Here is a 19,157-nt window from a genome sequence, read left to right on the forward strand (position 1 = left end):
GCTCCGCCCGAAGGCGGGTCCGCCATAAACAAACGCGGCTCGGTCGCACGTGGACCGCGGAGCTGCTGCGGCTCGCGACAGATCGCGGTCTCCGCGCGCCGCGTCTCCAGGCAAAGGGAACCGCCAGGGAGGGCAGGAGAGCGCGCCCGGGCCCGACCCCAGCCGCCTCCGCCCCAGCTCCCCTCGGCTCCGCTCCCGCTCCATGGCTCCGCGGCCGCCGCCGCCCATGCCGCTCTCCAGTCCGGAGGGGCCTCGCGGCAGCGGATACGAACACTCGGTCAAGGACTAAGCGGCACCGCTGCCTCCTCGCTGACTACTCTCCACCTCCTAAGAAAGCCGAGACGCAGGAGACAGGAGGGAGAAAGGAAGAGCGAGCAGAAGCGAGCGGGAAGTTGGGCTCTGGGCACCGCGGGACAGTACAGCCCGGAGGAGGCTGCGCCCGGGGCGGCGGGCAGAGCGCGCAGCGGCGCCGCTGGGTTGCGCCGATCTCCGAGGCCCGGCGGCTGCGGAGAGGCTACTCGGTGCCCCAGGCCTGCCCCGCGCACCTGCCCCGGGCGGTGCCCCAGACTCACCTGGCTCCCGGAGTCCCCTTCCCCATCCCCGCCGCTGCAGCCGGAGCGGGGCTCCGAGGGCCTGGAGCACGGCTGGGTCTAATATGCCCGGAGCCGAGGCGCGATGAAGGAGAAGTCCAAGAATGCGGCGAAGACCAGGAGGGAGAAGGAAAATGGCGAGTTTTATGAGCTGGCCAAGCTGCTCCCGCTGCCGTCGGCCATCACCTCGCAGCTGGACAAGGCATCTATCATCCGACTCACCACCAGCTACTTGAAGATGCGGGCCGTCTTCCCCGAAGGTGAGGCCGCAGGTGGGCGGCCGAGAGCCTCGGCCCAAGCGGGGAGCTGGAGCTGGCTGAAGGGCCAGTGCCAGGGAGTCTTGGGGAGGCCGCTCCGGGAGCTTCGGCTCCTGTTGGAGACAGGAGCCAGGGTCTTGGCGCCGTGGGGGCTAGACCGTCTTCTGGCCCAAGTGTGGACCCGGAGAATCAGGAATTGTTTTGTGATTAAGCTGGTCCATTCTGGTTTCCCTCCCTCTTCTCTTTTTTCCTTCTCTTTTTCTTTTTTCTTTCCTTTCCTTTTCTTTTTTCTTCTTTTTTTCTTTCCTTTCCTTTTTCTTTTCTTTTTTCTTTCTTCATTTCTTTAACTCTCCCTTTTATTTTTTCCTTCTTTCATTCCTATCTCTTTTTCTGTGGAGGGGAAGCGTGTGCACCCTAGCCAGAGGTGAGACTTTGTGCTTGCTGCCTCTGGCCTGGGAGAGAGAGGAGTGCACTGGGAGGCCCAGGCCCAGAAGGCCCTAGCCATGGCAGGGCACTTGTCTGGGGCTCGGGCCTTGGATTTGGACCTCTCTGGCTGCCTCTTCTTTCCTCCCTTGGGGCTGGGCGGGGCAGGTCTGGGTAGGAGAGACCCAAAGTAGGTGAGCTGAAACCCTGCAGGAGAGAGAGGCCACTGGAATGAAAATGGCAGACAGGCCAGAGCACAGTCTTTTTTTCCTGATTGGAATTATAAACCCAGAGGGGCAGGTGCCACAGTGGGCAAGGGTCACCAAGACGCATGGGTCCAGCAGACTCCCGGTGGTAAGTAATGGCATACAGGCCAGCATTCTCTGCTAGCACATGGCTTGCGGGTGACCATGGCTGCCAGGCTGGGCACTTCTCTGCAACAGGGCTGGGGAGGCCTGCTCACCGCAGCATTCCTTTTGGTGTCCCAGTGTTTCTGAACCGATCACCTTTCAGCGTCTCTGTCCCCAGCCAGGGTGGCTGCAGGCTAGCTTGAGAGATTCTGACACGTGGCTGGGACACTCTGCACGGGCCGGCTGGGCACCCCAAGACTTCTGTGCTGGGGAGCCACTAGGGCCGTGTGGAGCTCCAGAATCTGGTGGGGGAGTAGAAACAACTTCAGCCGCAGGCACCAGAGGGTGGCTGCACTACAGCGACAGGTGTCCTTTTGGGTGCAGGGTGCCCCCATTAAGGCAGTGCCTGGCCAGGCGATCGACCAGAAGTCAGGAAGCTTGACCTTTGCGTTGGTTGCCCCTAAGCCTGTTATAAGTAATTGGCTCTGGGTCTGGAGCTGCACTTCACGCTGTCTCCCGGGTGGAACTCAGAGGGCCTGTCGCCCAGCGCGACCTACAGCCCTGCATCACAGCTGGCCCGGGAGTCTAGGGGGGCCCCGGAAGCGGTAGACTGGCTTAGCCCTTCCCTCCCAGCTGGGCCATGCAGCCTCCAGCACTTTCCCCCTGGTGCAGGAGACTGTGACCTGTACCTCCAGCCCAGCCCCACACACCTTCTTTCCTTTTCCAGCCCCAATATAAAGTGGTGCCCCACACCAGCCCCTCCTACTGGAAATCGTCAACCGGGTGATCGCTATTAGTGTGCCCAAGGGTGACCCCTCCACCAGAGAAGTAGAAAATTAAAATTAAAAGAGAATTGGGTTTTATGAGTGCCGAGTCTCCTGCCCAGCCGGGAAGGAGTGGCGTGGTGAGCCGGTTTTTGTTTTCCTTTCTTTCTTTTTTAAATGTATTTATTTTTTTCCGGGTTAGCTGTTTCTTAATTTGCATGCTGCAAGCTGGTGGGGAACCAGGACAGGACCCTGGCCTCCTCTCCCTTCCCCACTGGAAATAAACACATTAGAAGCCGGGATTGGAATATTAAATGATCAGTTACCAATGATTTCAAGTAAGCCAGAAATTAGAAAGGGAGGCCTGGAGAAAGAGGGCTAATTGTAAGCCATTTATTGTTTGGAGAATTTCCAGGAAAGCCTGCTAAAAATTGGGAAGTGGTGGGTGTACTGCTTCTGCAGACTTTTAAAAATTGGATCTGGGTGTTCTAACTCTGGAAAGTGAGTCTCCAAGGCCTTTGAGTCCAGATTTACTTGGCCCCGAGCCCTTTGCAGAGGTGGGCTTGCAGAGGTGGTCCAGGACTCAGGCACCAGGCCCTTGTGCTTTGTTGGGTAGTGGTCTGGTTGAGGGGTGGCCTGTATGCCTCTTGGGGGTGACTATCACAGTTGGAACTCAGGGAGAGATCTGGAGGTAGTTGTTTGGCCCTAGAGTTTTGGAAATGGCCCTGAACCTATGGGGTCTAGATTGATCAGGGATGGGGAGGAGGCAGCGGTCGCATCAGGCTCCCCTGCAGGGCCTGAGCAGGGAGTGGAGGCGAAGGCGCTTGCCTGCAGGGGTGGACTGGGAGGCCCAGGGTTCCTGGATTCCTTCAGAGGCCTGGGGCCTGCAGCTCAGGGCGGTGGCACTGCTCCCCTCAAGTCTGTCTGGGGTGCGGAGGTATAAAGTTGGGTGCCTGGGCAGAGAAAGAGACGTTTAGAGAGACCTCAATTATGCAAAATAACTTGCTCGCCATTCCGGTAGCTCCGAAGGGCGGCGTGCGGAAGCCGTGCTGTAATTGATTTAGCCTCTGTTCTCAAGCCTGGGTGTGCGCCGCGGGAATGGAATAGGGCCTGGTGGGGCTGCCAGGATCGGCCGTCAGCATCAGGGACATTTAGGGCCGATGCAGACTTGTGCGGCAGCGGGACCTTCTGGATCAGCTCTGACTCTCGGCTGCGGACTGAAAGATGCCCAGTGAAACCAGTATCTCGAGCTCGGTCCTGCTGTTCCATAGTCCCGGAGCAAGAGGGGGTCCCTGGGTGAAGAAGGATCTAGAGGCCAAGTTAGGACTTCGGGAGTCAGAAAATGAAGAGCACAGTCCAAAGAAACCACAGGCATCGCCGGCTAACCCTTTGTACCTGAGGAAATTGAGGCCAGAGAGGGACGGGCCTTTTCCAGGGTCCCACAAGGGCAAGAGCAGGCGGTCCCTGCTGTGTCCGCTGGACGCCGCCTGTCCTCTCGCTGCACAGGAGGCCGCTGGCCGTGCTCCTTTCATCCTGAGCCCACCTGGGCCAGAGTAAAGATAGAGGAGCTCGGAGGAGTCTGACACAGGGGGAGCAAGAGGCATAGGAGCCAAGGTGGACACTCCCCCACGGAGGTCAGACTGCAAGCTTGGGGTGCTGGCAATTTTTATAGCCCGTTCAAGGTTCTGCTCTGTTAAGTTGCCCCACTAGACCTCCCTCTCCCTATCTGCAAAATGGGCCTAGTAAGAACTCCGTAGCTGTGCAAGGCTCCTGGCATTATGTTTGAGGAACCAGGCAGTGAAGGTGGAAATCGAACATGTTCTTACTCCAGTCACTTCATCTGGGGAGTGCGCAGTGTTTCTTGCACCAGGCATGGCTTAGATGGCAGAGTGCCCCCACTCTGTGCACCTCCTGGACTCACTGTCTGTAGTTGGAAAACCTGCTATCTTCGCCTCTCCCCTCTAATAGCTAAGAAATGGGAAATAGGGAAAAGGGCAGGAAAGCAAGGCTGGCTTTGGAAGTGGACTCAGAATTGAAAACTCCCCGTGTTCACTGGGGACTGGGAAGGCCTGGTACACGCAGGGCTCAGGGAAGGGCTGGGCCACGATCTGCCTGCCCTCTCTGCACTGTGGCCTTCCCTTCAGGAGAGGGGGCGCTTTGGAAACACAGAGGCACCCCGGGGGAGAACTCTGCTGCTCTCTGGCCGGAGCTGCTTGGTGACCATGCCAGGCAGGACGCAGGACAAGGTCCTCCCTCAGGTGTGTACATGGGGCCTCAGGGAGCCCCAATCAGAGCTGCAGCAACTCCAAGGCCAAGCCCGTTGCTTAGGCTCCTTCCTAGGAGCCAGGATTCTGGATTCGGATGTGACTGCCAGCAGTGGGGGGCGGGGGGGGGGGTGGCGTCCCTTCTGGACCTTTGCTTACAGAAAGCCGTGAGGAGGGACTGACCGGTGGTCTCAGCTGAGGAATGGAGCTGGAAACTGAGGCCGACTCCCCCAAGGAGAGCACAGCCCCTCCTCCTCCTTTCCCAGACCTGAAGACTGTGGACAGGTGCGGGTGAAAGCAGGGGAAGGGAGTGCAACACTGTCATTCTCACACAAAAATAATGGGGGTTTGAGGCCGGAATCATTCCAGTGGTGGAATTTGTCTGGGTTTAGATTCAGGCAGACGGCTAGAAATTGTTGTGGGGAACGGAAACGCTTTGATTTAGAGGGTTTGGTGAGGAGAAACCCGCCCTAAACCTAAACAGATCCGAGCCCTTCTCCATCGAAGCCCGAAATAATGTAGATTAAAAACAACAACAACAACAACAACAACAACAACAACAACAACAACAACAACTTTTTAGAATAATGTGGAGCTTTACAGCCCTCTCCGCGTCGGGTCCGGGAGGGAAAGCTCACAGTCGCCGAGCCGGAAGCTGTGAGCTGTGGGCAGCGGGGAAGGGAACTCCGGGGCGCGGGGGCGCGGGGGGCCCGGGAGGGTCGAGGCAGGAACCGGAGCGCGCGCGCGAGCCAGAGATCCAGCCCCCGGGGGCCAGAACCCAGGCGGCGGCCCGGGCGCTCGGAGGCGCGGACGGGAAGCCGCTCCGGGCGGCGCCGGGCCACGCGCGCTCCTCCGTGCGGGCCGCGGCGGGCCTCGGTCCCAGCCTCCGAGGTCTCCGCGTTGGGCGTTGGGGGCCCCGGGCCTCGCGTCTGTTGTCTGAACACGTACTCTGGCGGGCGGCCAGGCGAGGCCAGGCTGCAAGCCCCCTCCCTTCCCCGCGCGGCCGGGCCCGGCGAGGCCTTCTTGGGGCGTCCCCACCAACCCCCCTTCACACCCTGTTCCCGGCCCGCTGTGCGACCGTGGGTTTGGAAAAGGGCCCAAAAGCCGGGCTTGTCGGGGACCCCGGACAGAACGAAGCATTCCAAGGCCGGAAGCCGAAGTGCTCGGAAGAACCCCAGAACCGTGACCGTTTGCGGGGTCCTGGAGCCGAGCGAGGAAGGAGCGCCAGCTCTGGGCTCCCCTAGAGGGCGAGGCGGCAGCCCGGCCCCCGACTCCCGCGTTACAACCTCGCCCAGGCGCGCGACGCCCGGTAGCCCTGGACCCGAGCCCCGAGCCTGCCTCCCCCGCGGCTGGTAATGCTCCGAAAGCCGGGTTGTAAACACCCGCGGGGCGACCGGCAGTCCCCGCCGGCTCCCTTGCGTCGGGGTGGGGGGGGGGTCGCGGTGGAGAAGCCGGGCAGCCGGCCCTGAACTCCCACCTCAGTTCCCCGCGCACCCTTCTTGATTTTGGAGCAGTCTGCAGTCAGCCAGTGTGACCTTGTGTCCGAAGATGGCCCACGATTCGCAAGAGGCCACGCTCCCCAATAACACGCTTCCTTCCCCCGCAAGAGGCTATTAACTGGGGGAGGGGAGGCGGAGGAGAGGTTCCGGAGGCAGGGAAGGCGCGGGAAGGCAAGAGAAGGCTGGACGGAGGCTGTAGCCGCACCACCGCCTTCCAGGGGACCCAGCGCTTTGCTCAGCACCCTCTGGTTTAGTTCATTTAATCCCACAAAACCCCCCACTTTAGAGTTGTGAAATAAAGGTTAGAGATCAGGGCACTTGCTGGAGATCAGACCATCCAGGCTGGGCCAGGTGGCATCTTAAGCGGGGAAGAGTGGAGGCAGAAGGAGGGGAGATCCTCCTGTGTCCCCTCGGAGCTCCAGAAAGGTCTGTCCTGGTTTTTTCTCAATCCCAGATCCAAATTTCCACAGACGGGTGGTGACAGGGTCAGATGGTCCCCTATTTACCCCATTTAGTTTTCACAAGATCCCTCCCTGCGAGGAGTGTTCTTGTCACCATGTCAGATACCAAAGGCTACCTTCCAGAAACCGCTGTCCATCCCAGGAGTTCTTACCAAACTCCAGACCCTTTCTCTGGGGTTGCACAGCAGGTGTTTAACAGCTGTTTGTTGACTGACTAACTGAGCACCCAGAGAGGAGCGACCATATTTAAATAGCTTCAGTGGCAGGAGAGCCTGGTAAGATTTAAACCAAACAGCCAATCAGCCAAATAGCCAAGTGTGGATACTAAGGTGCAGGTACCCACAAACTCTCAGAAGCAGAAGGGGAAAGGGGATTCCTGGCCCCCCTTCCCTCTGACCCAGTGGCTGACCTCCTCCCCCAAATGACCTGGCCGTTTGAATTCTCAGGAGCAGGGAGTCTCCAGTGGATTTCCCTGCTGACACATGTAGGGCGATTGGGATAGCAAACCTTGGCAGAGGAACCCCAGGCCAGGCTTGGGGTGCTCCCCGCCATCCGGCTGCTCCCCCCACAGTCAGTGGAAGGTGGGTGTTCCCAGGATCAGGAGAGGTAGGCCACCAGCCACTGATAACCTTGGAGGAGCTTAGCTCAGTCTTACCTGTCTCCCCTCTTTTCTCAAACAAATAAAGCCCTTTGTTAGGTCCAGACAAGGGCCACATGCCCAGCACCTCACTTTGGGGGGGACATATATGGCTTTACCATACCAAGACCATTTTTGGCTCGCGTTACAAACCCTACCTTATTTAGTCTCTGCGTTCAGCCCAAAGTAGATTTTTATGGGTGGAGTGAAAATGTCTCACCCACAGAGGTTTCTAATGCAAGAGCGGGCAGCACCATTGCCTGGGCTGAGATGGCATGGGGGCAAGGATGCTTGAGGGGAAACCTGTCTGTCACCCCCAACACCGAGGGCTGGGTCCAGAAGAGGCATTCCGACCAAAGATCTACCAGCAAAGCAGAGGTGTCAGGAAATTATAGGAAAATTATAATGATATAAGAGAACAGGCTTTTTTGAAGTATCCGGGTGTTTGAATTAAATGAACAATTGTCTTGTGTACCCAAAGCACTTTTGCATGTAAGGCCAGAACCTTCCACAAAGCTTTTGGGAGAGCTGGGCAGGAAAGTTTGGTTTGGGTCTGCACCTTTCCCAAAGGTACAGATTTCCCCAGGTCAGCTGTTTGTGGACACTGCTAGAAGCCTAATGCGGGAGGCCAAGTTCACTTTTCCCACGCTAGGCGAGGGCTAGTGTGGTGCAAACGAGAGAAAGGACACAGGAGTTGGGTAAAGGACAGAGACCAGGGCACAGTTGTACATTTTCAGAAATCAGGATTCCTGGGTCTTTATTAAATTCTTTTTTCATTCAAGTCCCAGGGTTTTTAAATTTTGGTTCTTTCTATTTCTCCTTAATGGAGTAAACGTTTACCCCACCAAGCCATCCCGAGCAGGGGGAGGACCTGCTGGTGCGAGCCACTGGTGCCCTACTATGGTCACTGTGGTCACCCTTGGAAGGGAAATTGGGCAGGCAGTGATTTCCTGGGGTTAAGAAGACACCTCTGATCACATGGTCGAGGCTGAGGGGCTGCGATCCTGTTTGGGGGACCAGGATATGCGGAATTTAGCCACTTCCTTATGGGGAGACCGGGATAAGCCCCCAATTCCTACAGCCTAGGAGGAGAAATTAAAGATCATCCTTTTTTTTTGCTGAACAGAGTTTGCAGGAAAGGGTCTCCAAAGCCTGTGGGGGGCCCCCAGGCGCGAGGTGCTCTGGGGCCAAGTGGCTCCCTCAGCCTCGGGGTGGAGGCCTCCAGAACTGAGATTCCTGACACCAGCAGGAACAGCGGGACAGACCCAGAGGGCCTACGCAGAGACTTTCCAGGCCACCCATTCGCCGCAGCCCGTTTGGGGGAGTTTTGTGATCCCAGGAATGGTCCCCAAATTCGCTGAGACTAGGCGTGATTCCCCATTTCGCGCGTCCCGCTCTGGCTTCACGGCGTCCCATGCTCCGCACGCGCAGTGGGCAGGGGTGGGTCTGGCCTGCAGTTCTGGGTGGAAGGGAGGAGGCCGGACTTGCCAGCAGCGGGACCCACAGCTCACCCCACCTGGGTCGCAGCCAGGGGTGGACGATGCACGAGTGGACCTGGAGCCTGGGGCCGCCTTCTCCGCTGGAGCCAATGGGGCGCGCAGTCACCGGCCTTCTCCACCTCGCGCCTGGGTGGTGGCGCTAACTGGACAGTTGCTGGCCAGGCCCACAGCAGAAGGACTCCAGATCGTCGCTGAGGGTTCTTCCACCCGGCACTTAGCTCAGAAACCCCACCCGGCTGTACTACTTTCTCCCAAATATGCAGAAGAAAGCTTGGGATTTCTGGGGTCACAGCAGCTGAGCTGGGGATACAAGAGAGGAGGCGTCACTGAGCAGGGCCACCTTTCCCCTGGTGCACTTTCTGAAACACTTGTGACCTTCAGGGAGGTGGTGGGGAGAAGCAGGAGATCTTAGGGTGCAGTTAAGAACTGGGGAACCCTTATTAGGTGCCAACAGATACCTTCCAGTTATCTTGGAAGACTCCCACTGCCTTCCCCGATCCCTCGCCATACCTGGGGGGTGGGGTGGGGAGGGTTGGAGCTTGCCCTGGGGAAGGCCCCAGGTAAACCCTTCCCAAGCTGGAGCACTAGGATCCAAAGGGGGATGGCGCTCCCGAGGAGCCAGGGAGGGCTGGGGAGTGCGAGGGATTAGGGGAGGTTAAAAAAAAAAAAAAAAAAAAGTCTGTTTTTATGCAGGAAAAGCTGCCTCTTGGATGGTTAGGGCTTTTCATCTGGGCCTGTCTTTGGGAAAATGCATAGTTGCCCGTGACACAGTGAAGGGAGGGAGTGAGGAAGGGTCCTTGGGGGAATATTTACAGATCAAATCGATATCCATATCCCCGTTTGGCTTCGAAGATGGCCGATTTCAAAGCAGATTAGATTACTTTATGGCATTTCAAATAAAACGGCAATTTCAGAGCCGTGAGCACGTGGGCGACCCACGGGAGCTATGGGCCTGGCCAGCTCAGCGCGCACTGGGGACGCTTGGACCCAAGGCCTCGGAGGGAATATCTTCTCTGGCCTTTTTTTCTCTTTAATCCAGGGCAAAGGGGCGGTGGCGAGAACACAGGCTACGGCCTGCGGGTCCCCGGAGGCGGCAGGGGGTACTCTCGGGATTCCCGCTGGCCCGGGCGCGCGGTGCGGAGGTTCCGCGTGCTCTGCCGGACGTAGGGGCCTCTCGGTCGGCTGTGCCCTTTACTGATTGGCTTTATTCCCCCCGTCCAGGTTTAGGAGACGCGTGGGGACAGCCGAGCCGCGCCGGGCCCCTGGACAGCGTCGCCAAGGAGCTGGGATCGCACTTGCTTCAGGTAAAGCCTCTTTTGCGGGGGTGGGGTGGGGGGAGGAGCGCAGACACCGCCTAAGGCGCCGACCTGCACCCGGCAGAGCACCGGAAGGGGGCTCCCTTCTGACCCCGCGACCCCAGTCTCCAGATGTCCTTCCCCAAGGAGCCCTGGGTGGATCCCTAGGCCACCATCAGGCTGCAGAAGTCGCTGAGGGGAGAGACAGCTTCTGGACCTCGAGGCAATTGGCTACCTCCCCACCCACCTTCCATGCATCCTCTTTGGAGGCCAGGACTGGGGCTGGACTCGGCTCCCAGAGGAAGGTCCGGCCAGCCCCACCCCCACCCCGCCTCTCGCCGTGTCCCAGTCCCAGTACTCAGTAGCCCACGAGACCTAGGCCTAAGGACACCCGTGGGCGCGCGGTTCTTTCCAACCTTACTTCCCTTAGCGAACTTTTATGGAGCGCTTGCTCTGTGCCAGATGCCGTGCCAGGCGCTTGAGCCAAAGAAAGAACGATCCCAACGCTCTGAGCCAGAGTGTGGCAGTTCTAAAGCCTTTGACAATCGTGTATGTTTGGAGGGGGTGCAATAAAAGACAGCATCTATAATAGAATATTAACAGCATTTATTGAAGGTTCACTGCGGGGCAGATTCTGTTCTAAATCTTACTGTGCGTCATCACCCACCTAGAGTAGGTTCTGCTTTGAACTCCATTTTTTCAGGAGGAAATTGAGGCACAGAGAGGTTAAGCAACATGCCAGAGGTCACACAGCACGTGCTAGAGCCTGGTTCAACCCAAGTCCTCCAGCTCTTGAGTGCTCCAGGTCATGACCTGGTGCTGCCTCCGGAGTCACCTGGCTCACGGAGGGAGCCCTTGCTTGGTTTGTGGTCAGCCGCTTATAGCCCTCAGGTCGGAGTCATTTAATCCACGGTTGGTAAACCGCTCCTGGCCTGGGATTTCGCCTGCAGTGTCTGTGGCTCTGGCCGGGTAAGCGTGCCCCTGACCGGCCATTTCCAAGTCGGAGGCTGGCGCTAGGTGGGGACAGCAACGCCTCTTGTCTCCGAATTTTCAAATGCCCTTTACAGAGCCTCATCAACGACCCGATTCATTCCCCCCGCCCGTCATTTGTCTCTGCCATCGAAAAATGCTTACCAAGAGCTGTTTTGCATTTCCTCCTTCTATTTTGTGTTTTCTTTAAAAGAAAAAAAAATGTTGGCGGCAGTACTCAATGACTTGGGTCAGCGAGTCAGCCAAGAGCACCGCATTTCGAAAAAAGCGGATCTTTTCAAAACCCCTTTCCCCAAATGTCTAGTACGACACCCCCCCCCCCTTTTAATGCATGCTCTGGGGAAGAGAAGATCCCGGAGAATTTTCGAAACCTGAAGCTTTTCGAGCATAAAGCAAACGATGGGGTAGCCAGGCAGGGAAATGGCGCCCTTGGAGTCCTTCCCGCGCCCTGCGCTCACCCCCTTGCTCACTTCCAGCTCGGTGCGCCGGGTTTTGCTTGTTTGATAGTCCTACATATTATAAGTGACACTAACGTCAGGGACAACTCAGTGAAAACCTGGCCGGCATGGTCAACGCGCCTCGGTTCCTCCACTGTACATGTCTTTAATTCCGAATGCTGTGCGATGGGCGTGTTTGCAGTTAATACACATTCAAGCGAATTAGGTCATTTGAAGCTACGAAGGCATAGCCAACATTTTCCATTAAGGATATTATTTTTTTAGCTACTGCTGGCAACTTTCAGAATCTAATTATGATCATTTTTTTCTTTTTTTTTCTCGTATGGCTGTCAGATACCGTTTCAATAAATGTATCTCTTTAATGATTTCGGAGTTAAGCAAGAGTGTAAAATGTGCCAAAACGCTTATAACTTTAGAAATTGCTGTATAGTTTATATTTTTGAAACGGAATTTAGTTGGGAAAATATTTTGTGGCTGGGTTAGAAACGAGAAAGTAAGGCTTACAATCAAGATGTTGATTTCAACCTCAGCATAGGTTAGGGTGATGATAGTTTAGTTGGCAAAGGATTTTTACAGTAAAACTGTATTTGAGACAGCAGAATGTAAGGATATCTTTCAAGTTTCACTTCTACATTCTTTGTAGGCCCCCCTCCAAAGAGGGGGCAGATTTAGAAAAACCGAAGGTAATCTGGTTTCAATTACATGCTGTAAAAATAGAATTTGTGGCCAGAAATTAATTTGGAATATTTTTTATGGGGGCAGCATTGTGGGTTGTACGGATCTTTCACCAACTTTATTGCTTTTCTTTGGTTCTGGATCTAAAATATGAATGGGTAAATAAAAATGCAGTTTCCTTTTTCAAAAATAATTTAGTCTTTTTATCCTCGCCACATATAAATATAATCATTACCTTTTTATTTGTCTTCATTAGCTCTTAAAATTTTACTTTATTTTTTTGAGGGCTAGCCAACTTAGGCAATATCATTTAGGTAGTTTTAATTTTTCAGAAATTGATACTTTTTCTCCTTGAATTTTGCAAAGGTTATTTGATCTCTTGCAAATTCTAAGTAGTTAATTCTGTAGACATAGTCTGTTAAAATAACCAGGTATTTTATTTTCAGGGGAGTGGTAGTGTTCGGAATTTATTATTCAAATGGTACTTAGGGGTAACTAGAAAATTGTGGCAAATAAAGCGTATGTCCTAGTGGTAGAAAGGACTGCCAATTATGACATAAAATGGTCTATATAGTGGTCGGTTTCCCCCTAAGTACCATAGAACTCCGGATTTGTGCTAAGTGCTAAAATAACTGTAAACAATAAAGCTACTGCATTTAAACTGAGCATGTTAGGGGTTCTCAAGTGTTTTGCATGATTTTTGTGATGGGGATGTAAGATTGTTTTTAAAGTGCTTTAAAAGCATTTGAGAGCCTGGCCCCAGGAATTAAACCTTCAGTGTTATAACCTGGACTCTTTCGTATGGCCCTGGGCTCGTTTTTGCATTTAACAACTATGTATGGATGACAATGTTCTATACATCCCTCCACTTCAGGGGCAGTACGATTACGAGATTTCACTCTACCGTACAACTATCACCTCTCACCCTGGCACTCTCTTTTACAGACTTTGGATGGATTTGTTTTCGTGGTAGCCTCCGACGGCAAAATCATGTATATATCAGAAACAGCTTCTGTACATTTGGGCTTGTCGCAGGTAGGTATTACCTAATTTTATATACAACCAAAATATCAAAATGTAAAAGTAAGCGTTGGCGGATCTTAACCGGCTGTCTCACCCAACTTGTAAATGATTCTGTTCAAGCGCCTGCTTTTGTGTATGAAATAATCCAAAGTTGCAAAATCATCTTCTTAGGCCATCCCGCAGAGCTTTTCTTCATGTTACATTTCCCGGTTTTACTTTCTTTTTCCTTCGGGATTAATGACCAGTATATCTGTGCCACAGGCAGCTTTGTTCTGAGATTCTGTCTGACTGCCTGGACCCCGCTTATACAGTAACACTCTGCCACTAACAAGAGCTTCACAAAGGGAGATTTTTAGTCCAAGCTTGCTGGGCTGCACGTGGTATTGTGAGTGGCCATGAAAGCGAGAGGAAAACTGATGTTGAACATGGATTTTATGCAGACTGTGCTTTGGGGAGAGAGGGGGGGGGGTAGATTTATGAGTGTTCACATGGAATTCAGGGTAATTTTTCCTGAGTTTTTCCAGTTCAGTGGTCGTTTCAGTAAAGCATTTTATATGCTTGTGATAGAAACTCATAAAACTCAGTTTACTACTGTTTTGCACAGCAAGGTCCTGTTTTCTCTAGAACATTTAAATATGACCGATTTTTCTGGAACTGTCTTCTAAAAAGGGGTTCGTCCCGTAAAAGAAAGAGGTGCGCTCAGCTTTATCTATTCGGGTCAAGCCAAGGGTTTGGGCGAGAATTTGGCTGCTGTCTGGGCTCCTCTGAATGGGGGGAGGGGAGGAGTCTGATTGTGGCCGTTCACATTTCTGATTTAACAAGCGTGGATTGAGGTTCTAAAAGTCACATTTTTTTTATACATCTAGGGATTAAATGTTTCTTTATATTGTGACTTATCAGAATGCTCTTTTTCATCACAACTGAAGACACAGTAGAATTAATTAGGGACAGGAAATGGGCTCCCAGGAGGCAGATGAATGATCTGTATCGCACTAGCCCGCTCTGTAGTTAAGCCAAAATAAAACATGCCAATTAACGGGGCTGGGGTTTTTTCATCGAAAAACGAAATTACCAATTTGGAAACCTGCATCTGGTGTATTCCTTTTCTTTTTCTAGGAATGCATTTTTTAGACCCGCCATTCGTTTACAACCTTCTCTTCCAGTGTGTGTATATCCTTATCCACGCCCAAAGGGCTTTCTGTGCCCGGGCTTCTTAAGTAACGTCCTTTAAAGAGAATCTCATATTAAAATTATTTTGCATTTCCTCTTCTCTTCCTTTACGAAACCAGGTCTCCCAGCTAAGATTTGCTAAGGCTTGGTTCTTATACTTCCAGGACTAATGGTATTAGTCTAGTAGTAGAACGGGAAATACTGCTGGGGACATGAAATGTACTATTTATATATTTTTCCAATGTTGTTATGCTCTGAATTTCTAGCTTGCCCTATTTAGAGTTATTTAAGGCCCTTTAGTTGTAACCAGTCTGGTTTCTAGCCCTCATTCTATCTGTGGCTGAATGATTTTGAGCAGATTACTTGATTCTCTATTGTAATTTATTGAACCTTTGGTTAGTCTTATAATAATGTCACAAATAAGATAAAACATTTCACCTCCTTTAAAAAAGACTGGACAAAGATCAAACAGGTACAGTCACTCTTTTCAGATATTACATTTAGATCTGAGCTCCCTGGCAGTCAAAGCAAAAAGGGGAATGCCCAGTTATATGGTTTTCATTGTCTGATAGAGCAGGTACTTAGCCTCTCTGAACCATCTCTTAAATAAGAAGATCCTGCCTACTCTACCTCTCTTTCAGGGTTGTGGTAAGAACTATATCAAAGTGCCCATTTTATGTGATTTATAAATAATAGGGAGCTACGCAAAAGCCAAGTGTCCCCATAGTTTCATTAGAACTATACTTCCAGTAGCACAAAAGTTGCTTCAAATAGTGTCCTGTGGTGGGCACATATCGGGGCCCTTAGCCCCGTGGAATGTTCTGGTACATCATAAGGCCTCGCGCACATCCCAGGACTCCAGTGCATTCGGTCAGGCTGCTCAGTCTAGCATCCTACAACTCCCTCTCTGTCATTTTTCTCTTTTTATGTGGGAAATGAAATTGACCGTTTATGAGCACAATAATTAAGAATGAACAAAATATTGGATAGGCGACAAATCCGTCTGCTGTTCATGATGAACTCTACAAAAGGAAACCTCAGCAGAACCCCAATTAAAATAATATTTCCTTTTGGTCATAGCGCAGAAATAAAATTTGGTGTCCTAATTTGGAAAGGGGAGGGAGTTCTACACCCCATCAATTTTCAAGAATGCTGTCGAGATGCCTTTTGTCTATATGTTGCCGGGGAGAAGTGTCCGTTTAAAAAAAGATAAATCAAACTGTGTAGAGCGACTGAATTTTTTTTTCCGCCTGATCTCTTGGCGGGACTGTCTCACCATCAGTCTCCAGCTACGAAAACACTTTAATGCAGATGCGAGCCCTCGTTGGTGTCTGGGAGTGTTCCACGCTGAACTCTTTAAATAAGCGACAACAAACCTTTCCCTCAAATCTGTCTCCTGCTCAGGATTAACTCTGAAGAAGGAAGTCTAGGCAGAATCACAATGTGTATTTTTTTCTGTCTCCTTTACTTAAGTAGTAAAATGAAGTATTAAATAGGATGTCAAATACCCAGCTTCTCCTTTAAAAAAATTTTTTTTGTCCCTTTTAGATTATTTTCATTAGTAGTAAGAAGTCAGGCAAATATGTCAAACATGAAAACTTTATTAAAATAGGCTTAAGGATTTTTTTTTTAAATCCTCAGAGATGAAAGTGTTAAGAAAATTCTATCCAGTAGGCCGAGTAACCCTTGAAACAGATTTTCTGATGAAAAATGATAGTACTAATAGCTTATATTTACATCGTGTCCTTCTGTGTTCCAAGAACTTTCAATTACCCTCAGTGACGTTATCTCATTAAGTAACAACATCTTTCACATTAATTCAGGGTTAAACTCGATCTTAGCAGCTCCTGGGGAACCTAAGCTCCTAGGTTTGTCATAATTGTGCGATAATTCACAGCAAAGTGGTGGTGTTTTTTGTTTTTTGTGTTCTTTTAATCTGCACTACCTAGAGAACTATCTGAATGATCTATTCGAGAGTATAAAAATCATTCTTTATGTGTTATAGACCCGTCCTAATTCAAAGCCTTTTATCGAACTTTTTTAAAACAAGTGTTGGAGTGAGAAATCTGGCAGAGTGTATTATTTTTGCTTTTAAATTAGTAACCCTGGTGAACCCTGCTGTCGGACTTTCGGACCAAAGAGTGACAGAGACGACCACAAAATGCAAGTTATCTCCACCAGAGTCAGGCTACAGGCTTGAAAATTCCACTTGGTGTGTGCACATACAGATGATATGTAATAATTCATGTAGTCAAATTTAGATCTGTTTGGAAGAGGTAGAGTTGGGAAGCACTCTTTATCCACACAAGTTTATTAGATGGTTAGTTCCGTGGTTTTTTGGTTAATGTAATTAACTTACTTTATATTGGAAGACGGAAAAAAGCCCTGTATACCTGCTGTGTATTTCCACAGACTCTTTTAAGTATCCCTGTGGTTTAAATTTCTTCACCAAAGTCGCAAACCTTATATAGCATCTAGGTAACTAATATAAATTTTAAAATAACTATAGGTATGTGTGAAATAGCCATTTATGAGACATATAAAGGAAAGCGTAATATTTGAGATTGTGGCCGGAACCACAGCCGTAAAAATAGCCATGGCATTGTTTGGGGCCATAAGACCTAATCCTTTCACTTTTGAAATAAAGAGAAAGGACAGCGTTTTATGTTTGTTGACATAACTTGAACTCTGAAATCCAAACCATCTTTTTTTTTAAATGCTTAATTTACCATAGTCAGCAAAACACCCAAAGCAGAGTAATGTGTGTTTCCAGAGTACTCGGTGACTTTCCCCTTCCGACCCAGAATATATCCATTTAGTGCTGTATTTATCATATGCAGTTTTCTTGGCAGGAAGGAAAGCTATTCAGCAAAACATAAAAACGCTCTTAGTAGGAAAGCAATTCATTTTGTAGTTAGCAGGGTTTTACAAATACTAAAATATCATATTGAGGGTCTGTTTTAATAAGGTTGATGTATGAGACCTGGGGAGTTTTATAGCGACAACCCTAATTTTTTTTTTTTTTTTTTTTTGGTGAGGTAGTCACATTTCTTTCAACCATTCAAAAGCACGAATAGATATGTAAATACAGGAAACACCATGTCAACCATAATTTTGAGTCAAGGTCAGCACTGTTTTATCATTCCAAAATTTGTTCTTTAAAAACATTTCCATTATTTGAAGACCATTTTACTTCCTGGACAGCCTTGGAGTTTATAATTGAACCAAGGATTCAGAAAATCAAGCCTCTTAATTCATGGACCTTCTCTCTTCTCATTCTCCAAATGCATGTGGCGAGAATGGGGTCTTTGAAGACAGATGAAGCTACTTTGGGATTAAAACACGAATCAAATCCCTGTAAGGACAGTTGCAAGCGTTATTGCAAGCATATAAATATACTTTCTCCAAAAAGACATGGGGTACTTTTTTCTGATTAAGAACTTGGAGCAAACCAGAATGCTCATTTTTTTCCCCTAAAAACACGAGTAAGGGAAAAATGATAGGCCCACGCACAAAAAATTCTATCTCATTATTTTTTCGTTTTAAAAATAAGCTGTTGAAATTGTGAATCGATTAAAAAAACACAACAACAGCTCCCTTATTGGTTAGCCTCTGTCCCTCTCCATCTGACAGAGCTTCAAGAAGGATCTCCATCACTGACTTCAGAGAAGAGGACATGGTCCTGTCCCATATGGGTGACTTAGCACTTGCTGGTTTACAGAAATTTTTTAAGGATGAACAGAAATTATTGGAAAGAAGACTATTTAGTTCTTAATCCTTATTGTTTTTAATGAGCTCGCGTAATAACTTTGGTCATAGGCAAATCCCCTTTAGGGTCAAGGGGGGAGGTAGGGAGGCTCTCTGTGACAGGATTCTCTCCGTTCCTCTGTTGGCATAGTATTGGCAAGAACCATTCCATGAATAATGCAGAAAACAGAACTGCGAAAGCTGTTTTAGGGACAAGATTACTTAGCAGGCCAGAAACGTAATTTGTTCTAAATAAAAGGGTAACTCCTACGTCTTAACAAATGGGAAGACCTGGCTCAGAGGAGCGGGGTAAATTGCTTCACCCCTGCGTGGCCGCTGGGTCCCAGGGAAGGAGCCGATGGCCTTGATGCCAATTTGGAACAGTGGCTCCCAGGAGAACTTGTCCATTAAACTGGCTGGCTGCGGTTGTCCTGCTGCGTGAGGTGGCCCGGTCAGAACTGCCCCTTGACAGGAGATCGTGTTGTCTCCGCTCTGAGACCAGTGAGCCTCCCAACAAAACACAAGGCACGACACGCTTAAAAATAACAAGGGGGTGGTTGGGGACAAGGCCCTCGCAAGCCTGCCTTTGCTGTTTTAGCTTGCCCTCTCCCCGTGGGGCAGAGCTGAGGAAGACTGAGTCAGACTTGCCCACGGTCCCCTGCCACCCAAGGGCAGTTTCTCACGCGCTTTCAGTGTCCTCTCCCCTGGGCTCCAGGGCTCCTGCCGGCTGTGGTGGAAGAGCCGTCAGTGCCCTGGGCAATCCTGGGTGCCCTGACTCACTGTTCTCGTCTGCACCATTGCATCTCTAAAACAGGGTCCTGCCACCGCTGCTCAGAAGGCCCTTCTGATGGTCATAGCCTCTGGAACATTCTATGGCACTGCCCATCTTGGGATGACAGGTCAGGGTGTCCAGGTCTCGCCACTCTCTAACCTCCCCTATCATGCATGGCACTTCTGTTTGGGAGAACAGTAGAAACGTTCTCAAGGTTAGACGTCGAATCAGCAGGAATCTCTGTGGAGAGGTCCTAATGCTGGTGTTTTCCTAGAGACGCCCG

The 19,157-nt window shown here is 50.8% G+C and overlaps 1 protein-coding gene across 1 annotated transcript in view; it reads left to right on the forward strand.

The window, feature by feature from the left end:
• The first annotated feature begins 38 nt into the window (after positions 1 to 38).
• The window catches only part of SIM2 (SIM bHLH transcription factor 2), a 50,223-nt gene continuing 31,104 nt past the window's right edge, over positions 39 to 19,157 (forward strand). Inside the window, exons 1-3 of the mRNA XM_045813512.2 lie at positions 39 to 850; positions 9,966 to 10,048; positions 13,108 to 13,197. Of these exons, the coding sequence (XP_045669468.1) occupies positions 676 to 850; positions 9,966 to 10,048; positions 13,108 to 13,197 (348 nt within the window). The 5' untranslated portion in view covers positions 39 to 675. The remainder of the gene's footprint in view (positions 851 to 9,965; positions 10,049 to 13,107; positions 13,198 to 19,157) is intronic.

Source organism: Ursus americanus, chromosome 4, assembly GCF_024610735.1.
Source record: "Ursus americanus isolate L20-20 chromosome 4, mUrsAme1.1.p, whole genome shotgun sequence".
Taxonomy (NCBI): domain Eukaryota; kingdom Metazoa; phylum Chordata; class Mammalia; order Carnivora; family Ursidae; genus Ursus; species Ursus americanus.